At 47.2% G+C, this 14,048-nt stretch overlaps 1 protein-coding gene across 1 annotated transcript; it reads left to right on the plus strand.

The window, feature by feature from the left end:
* Nucleotides 1-666: 666 nt before the first annotated feature.
* On the plus strand, nt 667-9,027 carry spint2 (serine peptidase inhibitor, Kunitz type, 2). The gene is made up of 9 exons (XM_082503036.1): nt 667-1,242; nt 3,088-3,258; nt 4,904-5,017; nt 5,492-5,653; nt 5,764-5,820; nt 5,990-6,154; nt 6,237-6,281; nt 7,189-7,294; nt 7,413-9,027. Exons 1-9 carry the CDS (start codon nt 798-800, stop codon nt 7,498-7,500), a joined length of 1,353 nt encoding a protein of 450 aa, XP_082359162.1. The 5' UTR covers nt 667-797; the 3' UTR covers nt 7,501-9,027.
* The last annotated feature ends 5,021 nt before the right edge of the window (nt 9,028-14,048 follow it).

Genomic DNA, 14,048 nt, shown 5'->3' on the forward strand with positions numbered 1-14,048 from the left:
TGGGTGTGATCACCCGTGTGTACACCTGTGAGCATGGACGCGCTTGTTTTTTTAAAAGGTTCCTTCATGTAATGATCTGCTAGAGGGTGTGGGGGGGCCACAGCCCCGTCCTCCAGGGCATGAAGCAGGTATGGACGAGATCAAGACTCCAGACATCCAGAGGCCCTCAGAAGGAAGCAGAGGAGCCGAGTCATGTGTCGAGCTCAGAGTTTGAAATCAGCCATTTCCTCTAATTCTTTTATGTGCAGCCCAGCAGCTCAGAGTGCGTGTGGTCATGTGGTCATGTGAACATGTGCTGATTCTGCTTTCCTGCTGAGTGTCACTCTGCTGCAAACAGTGAACACACCTGTTCAGCCAATCACATTAATGCCCTCTGATCTGATATCAGGTCTCCTTCATCAGGATGTGGGACAGGAGGTGTTCATGTTTCCATGGAAACAGCTGTAATGTGCAGCCGTCACCTTAGAGACCAACAGCAGCACTGAGCGCGCTCAGACACCAAATGATTGACTGTAATTCAAACTCTGTTCTCCCGCTCTGTGCCGAAGATTCATCGTCATCAGTAAAACAAAACGAGTTTTATTTGAACCTTTGAGGTTTTCACCGTTCAGCAGAACTCTGTATGTGTGAGTGTGTGTGTCTGAGTGTGAGTGACGTCTGGGTGTGGGCGAGGCCTCGCTTGCCGCACCTGTCGTAGGTAAATGTAAGTGCGACAGAGCCAAGAACACGGAAGTGACCGTGTGGCCGGAGGCTCGCTGCGCTGTTTCCTGATTATTGGAGCTTTGTATTGATTGTTGATGATGACTGGGGGCGCGACCATCCCGCTGATCCCGCTGAAGCTGCTCGCGCTCGGGCTCGTGCTGGCTTCGGGTCTGGCTATGGACTGCAGTTGGAACCAGACCACCGACCCCAAACAGGTCCCGGATTTCGAGGCTGGCGGAGCGCGGCTGCTGAGCAATGTGATGGAGCTCGATCCCAAGAGTTGTCGGGCGATGTGCTGCGCGCTCCCGGACTGCGACCTGGCTGTGATCGGGTTTCCGACGGACGGACCGACCCACTGCAAGCTGGTGGGCTGTGGGGACGGCCACGACGCCTGCGCACTTCGTCCCAGTAGCCAGTTTGAGGTTTACCGTAAGCTCGTGGCGGAAAAGGCCGACGGAGATGCGCAGGAGGGCGGCCAGGAGGAGAACAACATGCCGCAGGTGCAGCGCTGGGAGCCGCGGAGCAACGGGTCTAACAACAGTAAGAAGCTTTGATTATTGATCGACAGGCAGAGCCGTAATGGAGCTGACAGATCAGGCTGAACATAACTGATCCTTTACCTAATCGATAGATGGCTCATTGATCAGTCTGCAGGGAGAAACCTGATCAGTTTAACTTGATTATTGGTCGTTATTATTATTATTATTATTATTATTGATTTCCTGCTTCGTGCTGAAGACTTTCAAAATAAAAGAAACAAAAGAAGGCGGAGTCAGAGCTGACTCAGTAATGACCTCATTCACTGAAACCTTTGAGAATACTGAGCTCATACTTCCTGATCAATAACAGAGTTGGCGTGTGAATCTGTGAAAAGGGAGTCGCTGTGGGCGGCGCATTTGGTGCCTCATTGTTGTTGAGCAATGCTGCCCATCCTGCTCTGCTGCATTGTTACCTGCACAGGTGAACTGCAGACACAAACCCGTGACCTGTGGCCTCTTTGTGACGCTTCACGCTCTGGTTGATCAGAGACATATTCACACTAATGTCAACAGGAAGCGCCAAACATGGACTGAACCTGAGAGCGTGGACGCTGTGGTCATTATTATAATAATGATAAAAACAAGTGAAATTGATGTCACAGAGAAACTGACCTTTGACCTTTTTAGTCTAACGTGACGGATGAGGCTTTCAGCTGCTCAGTGATTACCTGAAACAGAGAGCTTTATGAGCACAAGGTGAGTGAAGAAGAAACCCGCAGTGCATCATGGGAGCCCCCGGCAGCCTCTCTCGGGTCGAGCACCTCTGAGAGTTAATGATCTGCTCTCATTTGTTTCCTTGTAAATGTGACACCATGCCCTACCTGGAATCCACCTGTGCAGGTATTTTTACAGGCTGTTTGTTCTCCGAGAGGTTGGACCGGTCGGGCTGCTTCACCTGAGAGGAGGCGGAGCCCTCACCTGTTTGTTTGAAGGTGATTTAAACACCTGAGATTTTCATGAGGTTTGGGTTTTTGAGTCCATCTACTGTCCAGTTTATTTTGCTGGCACACCCATAATGCACCTGGTTTTCTGGATTAACTCATTGGTGTTACCTGATACGTCAACACTCCTTTCTTTGTATTTTGGTTGGAAGGTCAGCTGAAGCCATGGCAGCGCCTCCACCGTGGCTCACAGATGGCTGCAGACTCTCAGTGTGGGATCTCCTCATACATACTGATGTGGATCCATCGCTCCGTCACACCTGGTCCTCTTCAGTCCAGTTCTCGTGTCATTTTCAGACCTCAGTCTTTTCTCCTGTGTCCCCTCATGTGGAATGACTTCCTGACAGCCGTCCTTCACTGAGACCTGTCTGATGAGGCTTCAGTGGACACTAGATGATCGTCATTAGTAGATGATACTTTGAGTGTTAGTTTTACACTTTTTAAGTTCTTACTGTGAGGAGGGCGTTTGAAAAAACATGTGACTCCAGAGTCTGAGCCTCGTCAGGGAAGGTATATTTACCAAACTAATAAGTGTTAAAAACGTCTCATTCGTTTAGTTTCCACGACCACTAACTTTGTTAGTGTTCTTTCTTTTTCCAAACATCTAGTTCTTATTTTTATTTTAGTGCGCTATGATGACCGTGACAAAGAGCCTAAAGACAGTTTAAAACTGGTTCTTTGCTCAGGTGTCTGTTATGAGCAGAGACAAAACTGGCTCATCTTTGCATCAGAAGCCTGAGGTCAGAGGTCAACAAACAAACGCACTCCTTCAGGAAGCTGGAGAGCTGTTGCTCAAGAGCACTTTGAAAATTACAGGAAACTGACAGGGTTTGAACTCAGCCAATCAGAGAGCGCCGAAAGATTATCAGTGCTGTTATTGACGGTGTCTCTGTTGTCTCTCTCAGTTCGCTGTCGCTTGCCGATGAAGGTGGGCCCGTGTCGCGCTGCCTTCCCACGCTTCTTCTACAACGTGACAAGCGGGAACTGCAGCGGCTTCGTGTACGGCGGCTGCGAGGCCAACAGAAACCACTTTGAGTCTCAGGAGGAGTGTGAGGCCACCTGTTCCGGGGTCACAGGTAAACTTCCTGTTTATGTTTGTTTAAAGGAACAGTGCCTATTTAAGTACACGGGGAATATAAATTCATCGTTGACTGTGTGGGGATGAGGCGCGCAGGCGGATTTCACCTGCAGGTTGAAAAAAAACAAAACGACACACGCGAGCGTCATTAAAACACAGATCCACGGCACACGTTACAGATCGGATATGAAACCACTCCTTTAAAGTCACAGACTAATGACGTGTTTGATAATCAGTAACCAACGTTTGACTGATCGAGCACACAGACTGTGAGGGTCATTATTAAACCGACTGTGGGGGGGCTCTGGCTGTGACAGCTGTGGGGTCAAAGTTCACAGCACAAATCTTTGTCCTTTCTTAAATTTCCTTCATTAAAATCATTTTTGTCCTCCGTGTTTCTGAATCAAACAACAGCAGCTGAGCGGCTCGCATCTTCTCCCATCTGAGATGATTTGATTGGACAATCAGATCAGGTGACTTTTCCTGTCAGACACTCGATTTTCAGATTATTACGACACTGCTTAAAGGCACCATGATCACAGAGGACACACACACAGTATCAAAGGTGTGTTTACTCACGCAGTAAAAACATTAAAATCTGATCTAAAGAATGTAAAAGGGGCGGGACTAACAGCTGGTTTGTTTAAGGTGGTCTGGTGTTTGTACCTGAGTGAACCAGAACTGGATCAGTTTAACGTTTTTGTTCCAGGTAAACCAGAGAACACCTGGTTTACTTCAACCTGGTTCAAGGTTCAAGGTTCTTTATTTGTCACATGCATAGTTATACAGGTATAACACACAGTGAAATGTAGCCTGACACGCTCCTCGACATGTGCAAAAAAATTGGGGGGTGGGGGGGGTGTAGAGGAAAAACATTATATACACACACACATATAGTATATACACTGGGTGAATGTGCAGTAGTAGCAGCAAGCAGGTGAATTCTGTACATTAATATGAATAGACATCTGACTATTTTACAGGATAGACAATATAAACATATTTAAAATTAAAGGAATTGAAATGTACATTGTGCCTTGGTTTAGTGTCTGGAAGAGTCCTGTCTCAGTCACTTATAGATGATGTGAGAGGGCGGGTGTGTGTGTTTAGGGCACGGATGGCTTGGGGATAGAAGCTCCTCTTGAGTCTCTCTGTCCTTGCCCGGAAGATGCGGAACCTTCTACCAGATTGCAGAAGTTGGAACAGTTTGTTGCCAGGATGGGACGGGTCCTTCAGTATCTGCGCTGCTCTAGTCCGGCATTTCCTGGTGTAGGTGTCCTGAAGCGGGGGGAGAGCAATCCTGCAGCAGCGTTCTGCTGTACGGATCATTCTCTGGAGAGCTTTTTGGTCCTTCACACAGCTGTTCCCGAACCACGATGTCATGTTCTGTGTGAGGATGCTCTCCACAGCGCCTGTATACAACCTGCTGGACGATCAGTGGAGTGTGTCCTCTCACCATCAGCTTTCCTTTAAAAGGACAGCTTTGGCTTACCTGTACTCAGCTGATGAGTTTACAAAAGCAGCACTGTAAACCCACATGACAGCATTCATGCCCCCGATTGGTTGAGTGTTCAACTGGAAGGACGGGCATTCTTCATTTAGGTGCTGCACCTGGTCAAAGTAAACTGTGTGTGTTTTTCCAGGCCCAGTTCTCCCTGATGAGTCCACTCCTGCTCCTCCTCCTGTTAAAGCTCCTCGGATGGCTCCAAATGTTCTGGTTGAATCTGATCCAGAATCTGCTGACTTTGACAAATCTGGTAACGCCACCCCGACTCACCAACCAATCACTGATCAATAACACTGATCATTTATAACACCTGTCACTACTGCAGTACTCCAGTACTACTAGCAGTCCCACTCAAGTTACCTTTGAAAAGTACTTCTTCTAGAGGAAGATGCAGTGCTGCCACCTGCAGGACAACCAGGTTCAAACAGTGCTGCAGTATGGCTGTGAACAGGAAGTTTTTGTCACAGTTTTATGAAAAATAAAAAAAATTGCCTTTAAATTTAATTTTAGACAAAAAGTAAAACACAGGTATGCAAGTAGACAGGTAGGAACAGGAAGTAAAACTCAGGTCCGAAAACAGGAAGTGACTAACCGCCTTTCTTTCTCCCTCCTGCAGAGGTAACTGCCGAGGGAAATGATATGATATCCTTTTACTCTTTCACAAATATGAAACTTTTACCTGCCTCTCCATATAAGTGACACCTGTGTGGTGTTGTCCAATCAGAGTACTGCGAGGCGAAGCCTGAAACGGGTCCCTGCAGAGCATCGCTGAGGCACTGGTACTACAACCGAGAGACAGGAAACTGTGAGATGTTCACGTACGGAGGCTGCGGAGGAAACAAGAACAACTACCCAACCAGAGAGAGCTGCATGCAGACCTGCACAGGTGAGAGACACATGCACATCAGCTGAGGGTACCTGCACAGGTGAGAGATCCAAGATCCTGACCTGTCGGGCAGGTGGAAGAGCGTTCGCTGACGTGTTTGTCTTCTGCAGTGTCCGTCCTTCCATCCTCTAAGAAATCCGCAGATGAGGACTCCTCAGACAACAAGGGTAAGAAATGAAACGCACCCTTGCTGCAGCATGTCACCTGACTGTGGGTGGAGCTAGAGCACACATGATTAGGTTGATATGGGGACTGCTGCTGGCACGGTGCAGTTGCAATGTGGGTAATGTAGGCGGCAGCTGGAGGAGAGTGTGATTGCGCCCATGTGTGTTACAGGGATGTGCACAGAGAAGCCGGACTCCGGGCCCTGCCGTGCCGCCTTCACAATGTTCTACTACGATCTAGACTCCGCCTCCTGCCGGCCCTTCATATATGGCGGTTGCCGTGGCAATTACAACCGGTATGGCAGCGAGGATGAGTGCATGAGTAGCTGCAGTGGAGGTAAAGAGACACCGCCTACATCCATCTTAAAGTGGCCCTCGTCACGGTGAACTCTGACCTCTGACCTCTGCTTCTCTTTCAGGTCGGCTTGACTTTCATGATAAAGTCCAAAACCACTGGACCGCAGGTGAGTGTGTGTCTGCCAGTGTGTGTGCGTGTGTGTGTGTCTGCCTGTGCGTGTGTGTCTGCCTGTGCGTGTGTGTCTGCCTGTGCGTGTGTGTTTCTGTGTGTGTCTGCCTGTGTCTGCCTGTGCGTGTGTGTCTGCCTGTGCGTGTGTGTGTGTGCGTGTGTGTGTGTGCGTGTGTGTCTGCCTGTGCGTGTGTGTCTGCCTGTGCGTGTGTGTCTGCCTGTGCGTGTGTGTGCGTGTGTGTGTCTGCCTGTGCGTGTGTGTGTCTGCGTGTGTGTGTGTCTGCGTGCGTGTCTGCGTGTTTGTCTGCGTGTGTGTGTGTGTCTGCGTGTGTGTGTGTTTGTGTCTGCGTGTGTGTGTGTTTGTCTGCGTGTGTGTGTGTTTGTCTGCGTGTGTGCGTGTTTGTGTCTGCGTGTGTGCGTGTGTGTGTCCGCGTGTGTTTCTGTGTGTGTCCGCGTGTGTTTCTGTGTGTTTCTGTGTGTGTCTGCCTGTGCGTGTGTGTTTCTGTGTGTTTCTGTGTGTGTCTGCCTGTGCGTGTGTGTTTCTGTGTCTGCGTGTGTGTGTTTGTGTCTGCGTGTGTTTGTGTCTGCGTGTGTGTGTTTGTGTCTGCGTGTGTTTGTGTCTGCGTGTGTGTTTGTGTCTGCCTGTGCGTGTGTGTGTGTTTGTGTCTGCCTGTGCGTGTGTGTGTGTGTGTGTTTGTGTCTGCCTGTGCGTGTGTGTGTGTGTGTGTTTGTGTGTGTCTGCGTGTGTCTGCCTGTGCGTGTGTGTGCGTCTGCCTGTGTGTGTGTGTGTTTTCAGGGCTGTGCTCCAGCTGATGTCCAACATGGGCTCCGCAGCACAAATAAACACAGCTCTGCAGAGAACCTTTCACAATAAAAGCGCTGAGTTTCATCTTCATCTCCTGCAGCCTTCTTCCTCTTCGTCACGCTGACAGCCATCTCTGCCCTGCTGCTGGCCACACTCATCATCATCACGCTGAGACGGCACCGCCTCTCCCGCCGCTGGTCCTCCAGGTAATAGAAGGCTGCCCGTCTAAACTCTGGTGGGGTTGGTCGGTGGGTGGCGTGGCAGATTTGACGTGCAGGAGCTGTTTCAGTGACGCTGCTTCTCTTCCTGTTTCCTGTCTCTCAGCGATAAGGAGGAGCTGCTTCCAGATGAGCAGGCGTCCGTAGACTCCCTCCCCCTCCCTGAGAGCCCCAAACTGGATCAGAAGGCCTGAGGGGGCGTGGCTGAAGGCGTCGCTGAGTGTGGGGGCAGGGCTTGTTGTGATGCTGCTGTCAGAGACGCTTGAAGGTCTCAGCTAAATAAAACATCCCCTTTCCTTCGTGTTGCAGCACAATTACACTGCGTCTGTTACTGAGTAATCAATCACTGTATCGATCTGCACTGATCAGAGCTTTAACTTCCTGATATTAAAGGAGCAGTCCTTCTAATTTAACCAAACACATTAGTGAGAAATTTGATGAAGAGCTTTAGTTTATGTTTTCTTTTTTTACATAATCAATCACTCTGTGAAGCTTTAGATTACCCTCATCCAGCAAAACATCTGAACCAATAATCAAAGTGAATCTCGAGTCGGGTCAGGTGATCTGTACCTCACAGCTGATGAAACTAAACAGTTTTCTAATTTGAACATGAAATTGATCAGAAATGTTGTAGAAGGCAATAATTACTGAACAGAACATCACCTCTGTGTAGTGACACACCTGGCAGGTGCTGAGGAGTCACTTTAAAAAGAACATTTGGTGATGATGTGATCACAGCAGCAAGCAGCTGATTGGTTGAGCGTGGACCATCTGTGCTCTGGTGTGTACTAATCCCCTCACAGATGCTCCTCCCAGCTCACGCAGGTACCATCCAATGGAGCTGAATCTGATTCTCAGACTGCAAGTTCTGTCACTCAGGTGTGCATCGTGTGGGCGGAGTCAGTTTGAGCTTCTATGTGGAGGGAGTAGTACACAGCAGTGACTCTAAGTTTAATGAAGACTTTCAGCTTATTAAACTCCTGCTTTTGGCAGTTTTCAGACTCCATCCATGAAACTCGCCGATGGGTTTCTTTTTCTGCTGAGCAGCCCTTTAACCTCGTGTGCCAGGTGTGTTCCTCTGTGTAAACATAGATGTTTGTTGATCATGATCCGTGATGTCATCGATTCCATTGATCAGTAATAGTTTTTTTTCAGCATTCCAGTTTTGTGTTAAAAATAAAATTGTTTCTCACGCTTAAATAAATGGATGGGGGTCTTTGATCATCTCAGGGGCAGGTCTGTGGCGGTACTATTTTCTAACTAATTACAGCATATCCTTTGGCCCAGTGGTGGGCTCAGAGAAGAATGTGGTGCAGGTGTTGCTGGACCTGCAGCTCCTTTGTGGTTCACACCTATAAGCATGTGTGTGATCAGCTCAGGGGTGTTTAATCAGAGCATTCAGTGCAGCGTCTCCTTCGGCTGGATGCTAGAGGACTTTAGCTCACTCAGATTATTGATCAGACCCTAACCTGAGGTCAAACTGAGCGCACTACGTGTCCCACAATGCACCTGGGGACTTGATGGCTCCCCCTGCTGGGGAAACTGCACTGGGCCTATTAAGGTGATTTTTTTTTGTTTGTTTGTTTGTTTTAATACTGTTTTATCTTTATTAGCTGTAAACTGGGGTTTAAGAAAACTCATAATAAACTTTTATTTTACTCTGAAAATCTCTTTCACATTTTCTATTGATCCTCAATGTAATAAATAATCTGATTATTTCATTGATTGTGTGATTAATTGATAAGAGCTGATGAGGGACCTGCTCCAAGAAGTGGGTTGGACAAACCTGGAGTGCGTCCCAAATGTACCTCCAACATCCATTCACCTCTTTTCCTGGAATTCTCTGGAAAATAAAGAGCTGTGCGTTGAAAATTTGAACTCTCCTTGATGTGCAGAAGATGGACTCCAATACGTGCATCTTACTTCACCACAACATGTTCTAATATTTCATGAATGTCATATAAACGAGAACAGCCTGGGAAAATATATTTCGTTCCAAAGGCTGGAATTTGAGGAAGGAGGACAGTTGTTGTTGCTGCGAGACAGTTTATTTCCAGGTGGGAGGTGTTATCAGGATGAGTTGCATCCTTAAAGTCTTCATCAGTGTCACGCTGCGTGTTCAGAGGCGAGCCCACTGATTGTTCCTCAGTAACACTGTTTTCATTAAGGAACAGTTCAGAGATCAAAATTCTTGAGCTTGTTCAGTGTTCTTCATGCAGAAACAACTGAACAGAAAGTAGTTTTCATCCCAGCAGTGTGAGGCTCAGAGTCCAGCTGTGAGTGTAACAGCGATGATAGTGGAACTATAAATATATCAGCAGCTCATGGATTCAATGGAAAACGCAGTGATGATAAACATTTATCTGATCTGCTGCACTTTGGTTATTATATCCATGTTTTCATGCACAGTCAGCGTTTTCTCAAAGGACGGTCCAGTGTACCATACTCTACAGGGAGTGCAGAATTATTAGGCAAATGAGTATTTTGTCCACATCATCCTCTTCATGCATGTTGTCTTACTCCAAGCTGTATAGGCTCGAAAGCCTACTACCAGTTAATCATATTAGGTGATGTGCATCTCTGTAATGAGAAGGGGTGTGGTCTAATGGCATCAACACCCTATATCAGGTGTGCATAATTATTAGGCAATGTCCTTTCCTTTGGCAAAATGGGTCAAAAGAAGGACTTGACAGGCTCAGAAAAGTCAAAAATAGTGAGATATCTTGCAGAGGGATGCAGCAGTCTCAAAATTGCAAAGCTTCTGAAGCGTGATCATCGAACAATCAAGCATTTCATTCAAAATAGTCAACAGGGTCGCAAGAAGCGTGTGGAAAAACCAAGGCGCAAAATAACTGCTCATGAACTGAGAAAAGTCAAGCGTGCAGCTGCCAAGATGCCACTTGCCACCAGTTTGGCCATATTTCAGAGCTGCAACATCACTGGAGTGCCCAAAAGCACAAGGTGTGCAATACTCAGAGACATGGCCAAGGTAAGAAAGGCTGAAAGACGACCACCACTGAACAAGACACACAAGCTGAAACGTCAAGACTGGGCCAAGAAATATCTCAAGACTGGTTTTTCTAAGGTTTTATGGACTGATGAAATGAGAGTGAGTCTTGATGGGCCAGATGGATGGGCCCGTGGCTGGATTGGTAAAGGGCAGAGAGCTCCAGTCCCACTCAGATGCCAGCAAGGTGGAGGTGGAGTACTGGTTTGGGCTGGTATCATCAAAGATGAGCTTGTGGGGCCTTTTCGGGTTGAGGATGGAGTCAAGCTCAACTCCCAGTCCTACTGCCAGTTTCTGGAAGACACCTTCTTCAAGCAGTGGTACAGGAAGAAGTCTGCATCCTTCAAGAAAAACATGATTTTCATGCAGGACAATGCTCCATCACACGCGTCCAAGTACTCCACAGCGTGGCTGGTAAGAAAGGGTATAAAAGAAGAAAAACTAATGACATGGCCTCCTTGTTCACCTGAGCTGAACCCCATTGAGAACCTGTGGTCCATCATCAAATGTGAGATTTACAAGGAGGGAAAACAGTACACCTCTCTGAACAGTGTCTGGGAGGCTGTGGTTGCTGCTGCACGCAATGTTGATGGTGAACAGATCAAAACACTGACAGAATCCATGGATGGCAGGCTTTTGAGTGTCCTTGCAAAGAAAGGTGGCTATATTGGTCGCTGATTTGTTTTTGTTTTGTTTTTGAATGTCAGAAATGTATATTTGTGAATGTGGAGATGTTATATTGGTTTCACTGGTAAAAATAAATCATTGAAATGGGTATATATTTGTTTTTTGTTAAGTTGCCTAATAATTATGCACAGTAATAGTCACCTGCACACACAGATATCCCCCTAAAATAGCTAAAACTAAAAACAAACAAAAACTACTTCCAAAAACATTCAGCTTTGATATTAATGAGTTTTTTGGGTTCATTGAGAACATGGTTGTTGTTCAATAATAACATTATTCCTCAAAAATACAACTTGCCTAATAATTCTGCACTCCCTGTAAAGGAAGCAATAAAGGAAGCATTGAAGCTCCTTTCCTTGGTGTTTGGAGATTTGGAAGAGCTCTGATTGTTACCAGCATGCAGATACGTACGGGTCACGCCTCCCAGTGAGGAACCTTCCACAACAAAATGGACAATAGGAATGCACCCTTTATTCCCAAAAGCTGATTGGTTGGTTTGATCAGCTTCAAGTATCATCTTGAGAACGACATCATCACCGGAGCGCTGATACAAGGATTCACCATGAAAACGGGAAAAGAGCAGCACCTCCATCTGAATCGAGAGGAGCAGGAGAGTCAGTCCGTTGCACAGATTAGCTGTGCTGGAGCCCTCAGATGCCTCCACCTGTAATCACTGAATCAGCTGACCATCACACAGGTGAGACACACCTGCGGTGTGTGTGCGTGCTATGCTTAGACGCTACCTGTGGACACCGTCCACCAAGACTTACACCTGGGCTCATCAGACGGAGCTCGTGACAGTGCCAGGCGACAGCTGTAAACAGAAAACTGGGGAAAGCCCAGCCGAGGCCCCAGTCCAAGATGGCGGCAGGTTGTTTGTATGGCGTTCTCTGATCCCACCCACTTCTTTGCATCATAACCTCCAATCTTCTTCTGGCTAATCTCTCAGTCTAGATATGAATTTTGTTGAGGCTAAGATGTTACCCACATGGACCATAAAGCCACTGATCTGATCCTCAAACCCTCCTCTCGTGACCGCTCTCACACAGCGTCCTGGAAGTTTAAAGAGAAATCACAAAGTTGATTAAAAGGAAAAAAAGAAGAAAACTAATTTGTGAACTTTTTAAATTTGAATCTGGTGTTTTCTTAAAAGAATCTGCTGTGAAAAAGCAGAATGGTCTATTTGATTCACCTTTTATTGTTTATTTTATTTTATTTTCACTTGCTAAATACGGGGCAGACTTGACTGGGGAAAAGAAAGAGGGAAAGAAAAACAGCGGGGAAGAGGGACGGGGATAAATAATAATAATAATAATAAATTTTATTTATGAGCGCCTTTCAAGTCACCCAAGGACACTTTACAATAGAATAAAACACTTAGTAAAACAATGAGAGAATAAGAACAATAAAATACAAGCACAAGATAAAATGAACAAACAGTGGATTCACAGTGAATATGCAGATTTGAACTGATGAGTTTTGAGTTGGGATTTAAACTGGGGGAGAGAACCAATATTTCTTATTTCAGGGGGCAGAGAGTTCCACAGCCTGGGAGCAGAGCAGCTGAAAGCTCTGCTTCCCACGGTGCTGAGGCAGAAGGAAGGTACAGTAAGCTGGATAGAAGAAGAAGATCGAAGTGAACGGGCAGAACAGGTGGTGGTTAACGGGTCAGAAAGGTAAGGAGGAGTGAGGTTATGAATGGCCTTGAAGGTGAGCAGAAGAAGTCTGAAAATTATCCGGAATTTCACAGGGAGCCAGTGAAGTTCCTGAAGAACAGGTGATGTGCTGGTAGGAGGGGTTCTGGTGATAATGCGAGCAGCAGAGTTCTGAACCAGTTGAAGCTTATGGAGGGATTTTTGGGGGAGACCATGCAGAAGAGAATTGCAGTAGTCAATACGGGAGGTAACAAGACTGTGTACAAGAATGGACGTAGACTGGGTGGAAAGAGAAGGAAGCAATCTGTTAATGTTACGTAGATGGAAGTAGGCAGAACGGGTGAGATTATTGATGTGAGATTTATAGGAAAGTGAATTGTCTAGGATGACACCAAGGCTCTTAACCTGAGGAGAAGGGAAAACTGTGGAGTTATCGATGGTGAGTGAGAAATGGTTCTGTAAGGGAAGAAGGTGGGAGGGAGGAATCAGGTCTGCGAGAGATATAACTGGGTGTCATCAGCAAAACAGTGAAACTGAAGATCAAATTTGCGGAAGATGGTACCTAGAGGGAGGATGTATATTATGAAGAGAAGAGGGTCTAAAACTGAGCCTTGGGGTACACCAGAGGTGACGGGGAATAGACAAGAGCGGAGTGATCTTAGTTGAATAAACTGGGAGCGGTCGAGGAGATATGATAAAGGGCAAAAACCAACAAAATAAGCAGACAAAAAATCCATCCATCAATCACCTGGATCACCTGTTGAGAAAGAAAAAAGAGAAAACAAGCAGAAGAAAAAAAAAGAGCAACATGATAAACAACATCACAATGATCTATGGGAATATAACAGTAAATACTAAATATATAGAGAGTGTGGGGGGGCCACAGCCCCGTCCTCCAGGGCATGAAGCAGGTATGGAGGAGATCAAAGCTCCAGACATCCAGAGGCCCCCAGAACACAAGAGACCAAGGAAGACCAACAGAGGGGCAGCTGCGCCACTGTCCCAGAAACAGCTGTGGAGAGTCCCAGATGAGGGCTCACTCAGCAGCCGCGGAGCAGAAGCCAGGGGGGGTTGCAGTGACGCGCCCGTGAGCTCCGCCGGCAGCCAGCTGTGCCTGAGTGACCGAGCCCCAGGCCGAGAGGCCGAGGGCGCCCCACCCCCGAAGTGGCCCGAGCCCCAGGCTCCAGGCCCCGACAAGCAGCCACCACGGAGTGAGCCTGTGTGTACCTGGACGCCCATCCCCAGACACAAAGAACCACCAACGCACCGATGTCTGAGGGAGTCTGCCACCGGTGGGAGGAGTGGTGGGGGGAGATAGGCCTCTTATTTATTTCCTAATACTGTGACACCTCCTATGGAAATTTGTGGAGCTCCAGTTTTTGTCAGACTTCCT

Source organism: Aulonocara stuartgranti, assembly GCF_965226115.1.
Source record: "Aulonocara stuartgranti genome assembly, chromosome: 14".
NCBI classification, from domain to species: Eukaryota; Metazoa; Chordata; class Actinopteri; order Cichliformes; family Cichlidae; genus Aulonocara; species Aulonocara stuartgranti.

Excerpts from the sequence above, each read along its gene's own strand:
- spint2 (XM_082503036.1), top strand. The coding sequence starts at position 798 with ATGATGACTGGGGGCGCGACCATCCCGCTGATCCCGCTGAAGCTGCTC. Across the intron at positions 3,259-4,903 it reads CACCTGTTCCGGGGTCACAG|GCCCAGTTCTCCCTGATGAG; the intron begins GTAAACTTCCTG and ends GTGTTTTTCCAG. Across the intron at positions 5,654-5,763 it reads CTGCATGCAGACCTGCACAG|TGTCCGTCCTTCCATCCTCT; the intron begins GTGAGAGACACA and ends TGTCTTCTGCAG.